This window comes from Echinops telfairi, unplaced genomic scaffold (assembly GCF_000313985.2).
Source record: "Echinops telfairi isolate 266 unplaced genomic scaffold, ASM31398v2 ScPeMD7_5592;HRSCAF=6446, whole genome shotgun sequence".
Classification (NCBI taxonomy): domain Eukaryota; kingdom Metazoa; phylum Chordata; class Mammalia; order Afrosoricida; family Tenrecidae; genus Echinops; species Echinops telfairi.
The window spans coordinates 57,374,427-57,379,133 of NW_022109491.1; the positions used below are offsets into that span (position 1 = coordinate 57,374,427).

The window sequence follows — 4,707 nt, forward strand, 5'->3', positions numbered from 1 at the left end:
AGTGAGAGAGTGAGACAGGGAGTGAATGAGACAGTGAGAGAGTGAGAATCAGTGAGTGAGTGACACAGAGAGAGTAAGTGAGTGAGGCAGTGAGTGATTGAGACAGTGAAAGAGTGAGGCAGGGAGTGAATGAGGCAGGGAGTCAGTGAAAGTGAGTCACTGAGTGAGGCAGTGAGGCAGTGAGGGAGTGAGACAGTGAGTGAGTGAGAGGCAGTGAGTGAGGCAGGGAGTGAGACAGTAAGTAAGTAAGTGAGAGTGAGTGAGTGAGTGAAACAGTGAATGAGGCAGTGAGTGAGTGAGACAATGAGAGTCAGTGAATGAGAAAGTGAGTGAATGAGAGAGTGAGACAGTGAGTGAGTGAGAGTGAGTCACAGAGTGAGGCAGGGAGTGAATGAGACGTGAGAGAGTGCGACAGTGAGTGAATGAGATGGTGAGAGAGTGAGGCAGGGAGTGAATAAGACAGTGAGAGTCAGTGAATGAGACAGTGAGTGAGTGAGGCAGTGAGAGAGTGAGTGAGTGACAGACACAGTGAGAGTCAGTGAGTGAGGCAGTGAGATTGAGACAGAGAGTGAGGCAGGGAGTGAATAAGACAGTGAGAGTCAGTGAATGAGACAGTGAGTGAGTTAGGCAGTGAGAGAGTGAGACAGCGAATGAGTGAGAAAGAGAGTGAGGCAGGGAGTGAATGAGACAGTGAGTGAGTGAGACAGTGAGACAGTGAGAGAGTGAGGGTGAGGGAGTGAGACAGAGAGTGAATGACACAGTCAGTGAGTGAGGCAGGGAGTGAATGAGACAGTTTGCTTTACAATTCTTTTTTTTTTTTTTTTAAAGCCAGTCAAATTCAGCAGTGGCGGGGTTTGTATACCAACTTTAGTGACACTAATGTTAATAAGTTCTGATAACCCACTACCATCGGACCAGCCTGCTTTACAGTTCTTAATACCAAACTTCTTTCATGTATATTTGATCTCCTGAATGTGAATGCAAAGTCTTCTAAAATGCAGTATGCATCTTTCATGTTTAATTTTACACCAACGTACATTCATTGGGATGCACACGTTCACATTTAATTTTACACCAAGGTTCATTCATTGGGACGCACATGTTCACATTTAATTTTACACCATGGTTCATTCATTGGGAGGCATGCGTGCCTGGTCATATCTGGCGCCCTTGCATGTTCCAGCCCTCCAACAACTCAGATGCATTTTGGTAGACTGGCGCCACTGTTGACTTTTACTAATTTTTTTTCCAATTTCATTAAATTTGTAAAAATTTCATCAACTTAAAAAAAATCTCTTTCAATAGCGAAAAGACAAACTGCGGGAACACATGCAGAGGATGCATAATCCGGAGAGGGAAGCCAAGAAAGCCGACCGCATCGGCCGCTCCAAGACTTTCAAACCACGCATCACGTCCGCAGACTACGACAGCTTCACGTTTAAATGCCGCCTGTGCATGATGGGCTTCCGGAGGCGAGGCATGCTGGTCAGTGCCCGTGGCTGCTCCCCTTCTGTCTTCCAACCCCTTGTCATTTGGTCTGTGCAGGTGGTAGCCTGTGCGTTGTACTCTGTGCTGAACTCATGTCTGCCATCAGTCAATGGCTAGGGGCACGAAGAAAGTCCGAGACACCCAGTTCCCAGTGTGGGGTCTTTCCCTTCCAGTCTTCTCTCTCTCCTCTGTCACAGTTCTTTACGGGTGTCCGCTAGGAGGAGCCTATTTCTAGCACTTTCCAGCCCTTGTTTTGTTTCTCTGTGTCCTTCCCACCTTCTTTGTTCTTTTTCTATTTTATTTCCTTCTTTTTTTGTATCCCTATTCATGAGGGCTTCAAAAAGTTTGTGGAAAAAGAGACTCCAAAGATAATGGAATTTCCCCATAAACTTTAGAAACCTCCTTGTATATACTTTTGGGTGGAGTCTTTTGCCTTTGCCCCTAGTGTCTCCTTCTAATGCCTCTCTTGTCTAGATGCGAAACAGCAGTAGAAGGTCTCTTCCCACCAAAACAGGGTCTGTGAACCCCGGTTAGTTGGAACATCAAGGTAGCCAGTTCACTGCTGTCAACGCATCCTGACTTTATTCCAGTTGTAGAATATGTGTAGAATGGCCTAGAGCAATACTGAAAATTCGGAACCTCAGTTTGTTTTTCATTCAATGTTGTCAATAAGACTTGGTCACCAAAGATTGAAACCAGGTTTGCATCAGGAGAATTCGCCAAAGAAATTTATGCTAGAGTGATTTTCATTTTTCTATTAGTAGCTATTTTAGTTAATGATTATTAATGAGATCCACAATGACCCACTTCATTTTCAGGAATTCGCTGAATTACTGTTCAGTCTCGTTAACCGAGACTATTAATGTGGTGTCAGATGGGTTTGGGCATGCTGTTTCTGACCAAATGCCCTATTGTTTGGGGAACATTGTTTCAGAGAATTTCATTTTATCCTATCTGAGGAATTTGTTTACCTTCTGTTTATGATGGAATCTCTTCTCCTCCCTTGCCCCCTCCTTTTAGGTAAATCACTTATCCAAGAGGCACCCAGATATGAAAATAGAAGAGGTGCCAGAGTTAACCCTACCTATCATAAAGCCCAACCGTGATTACTTTTGCCAGTATTGTGATAAGGTAAGAGGAAACCATCCTTTCTGGTGTGCTCTGTGAGAGCTCTCTGTGAGCCAGTTTGTCTGTATAAATATATACTGGGAGCTTGCAGTTACTCTCGGCAGATGGCTCCCAGTCTCTCAGTACTTTTCCACTCACACGTGAGAGGGCTAGAAATGATGCTTTATTTTAAGCCCATTTTGCCCCTTAGATTTTCTTAAATTAGTTGGCTAACTTTGTTTCTCTTATTGACCCTATTACCAAGATCCCTGTAGATGAATCCATTTTAAATTTCTAAGCTCTGCAATCAGAGTGTCATCATCCTACTATGAAATCTGTGGTGGAGGGAGATGTGAGAGAGCTGTGCAGAGGAGCTCTCTTGTTGTTTTGCCCTACTTTTTGCTTGTGTCCAGTGACAAAAAAGGCAAAAAGAGAAGGTGTCTATTGTTTCTTTGACTTCATTATAATAGCATTTCCTCTTATAATGTGACTATATTATAGTTCAAGGATTAATTCTGCTATCTTTATTGAGTTTATACCCACTTAAAAGTGAGAAACACCCTCTAACATCTAGACCCACCTCCAAACATACTGTTACTGTTAGGCTTGCCATTCTGGAAGGGTCTGTGGGACCTGGCAGGCAGCCACATGCCCCAGTGAGAGCTCGTGGAGAAAGGCTACAGGGTGACCTGGCTTTAAAAGCAAATCTCTTCCTCTGACTTTCTACTTACCTTTGTAACGTTAGAGGCATTTTTACAGCTGCTACCTTAAGAGAGATGAATGCAAGGAAGATGCCCAGCATATAACTGTGTGTTCTTATTTTATTCTAAGTGATGTTATCCCCTTAGTCTCCTTGTTGTATCTGCTAGTGTGTTCTATTTTGGCCAAATAGCACAGTTCGATAGTTTGTTTTCAGCAAGCAAATGGAACTGTATACGGCATTTGAATTGCAGGTTTACAAAAGTGCCAGCAAGCGTAAAGCACATATTCTGAAGAACCACCCAGGAGCTGAGCTCCCACCAAGTATTCGGAAGCTTCGTCCCGCTGGACCTGGAGAGCCCGATCCCATGCTGAGTACTCACACCCAGCTCACTGGCACAATCGCCACCCCTCCTGTCTGCTGTCCTCACTGCTCCAAACAGTACAGTAGCAAGGTATGGGAAAGGGTTCCGACTAAAGCTAAACCATCATTTAGGGGAGCTGTTAAGATGCCTTGCTGGATTCTTCTGAATTGAGGAAGGACTATCTAAGGAACTGTTTCCTGAAGATAATAAGGGTCATAAGCCAAGAACAGGGAGGTAATATTGGGGACTTTGCCCAGGATGAGTGCCATCTGGTAGTTTTTGTAGTTGGGTTTTTGTTGTTGTTTTTGTGCCTGCTGAAGGTCTCATAGGTGCATATTTTAGGCTCATAGTCTGTGAGCTCAGGTGTACAGATGTATTCCATTGGGACTTAAATAACAGTGGTGCAATGGTTAAGTGCTTGACTACTGACGGAAAGGCCAGAATTTGAACCCCCAGCTGCTCCACAGGAGAAGAATGGACCAGTCTGCTTCCATAAAGATTTACAGGCTTGGAAATCCCAGGAGGCAGTTCTACTCTGTCCTATAGGTTCGCTGTGTATCAGCATCAACTTGCCTGCAATGGGTTTCTTGTAAAGGAGGTCATTTTCTTAGGGGATTGTGATTGATTGCTGAAGGCATAGGTGGGAGTAAGAGGGTGCTAGTGGTTATTTTTACTTGACTCGATGTGGTGCATTTTCTCTTTCTTTTTAGCCTTCCTCCCTTTTTCCCCTCTCATAGTACAACACTACTTTAGGAAGGGCAGCCACAGAGTCAGTGTTACTCTGCTTTTGTTTTTTTACGTATAATAGAAAAGACTTTAGGACTCTTTGGATAGTTTGCATATGCAGAAGATGGAAAATAATTCGGTTCTTGGTGTTTATCTTAATTTTTTTCAGACCAAGATGGTACAACACATCCGAAAGAAGCATCCAGAATACGCCCAGCTCCCCAACACGATACATGCACCCTTGACCACAGCCGTGATCAGTACTGCCCCAGCTGTCTTAACTACAGATAGTGCCACTGGGGAGACAGTGGTGGTGAGTGTG

At 44.1% G+C, this 4,707-nt stretch overlaps 1 protein-coding gene across 3 annotated transcripts in view; it reads left to right on the forward strand.

Annotated features, from left to right (window-relative positions):
* The window catches only part of PRDM10 (PR/SET domain 10), a 106,436-nt gene that overhangs the window by 72,122 nt on the left and 29,607 nt on the right, over nucleotides 1–4,707 (forward strand). For all 3 annotated transcript variants that reach the window (XM_045295473.1, XM_045295474.1, XM_045295475.1), the window contains 4 exons: nucleotides 1,306–1,485; nucleotides 2,509–2,619; nucleotides 3,549–3,749; nucleotides 4,555–4,698. In XM_045295473.1, coding sequence (XP_045151408.1) covers nucleotides 1,306–1,485; nucleotides 2,509–2,619; nucleotides 3,549–3,749; nucleotides 4,555–4,698 — 636 coding nt within the window. The remainder of the gene's footprint in view (nucleotides 1–1,305; nucleotides 1,486–2,508; nucleotides 2,620–3,548; nucleotides 3,750–4,554; nucleotides 4,699–4,707) is intronic.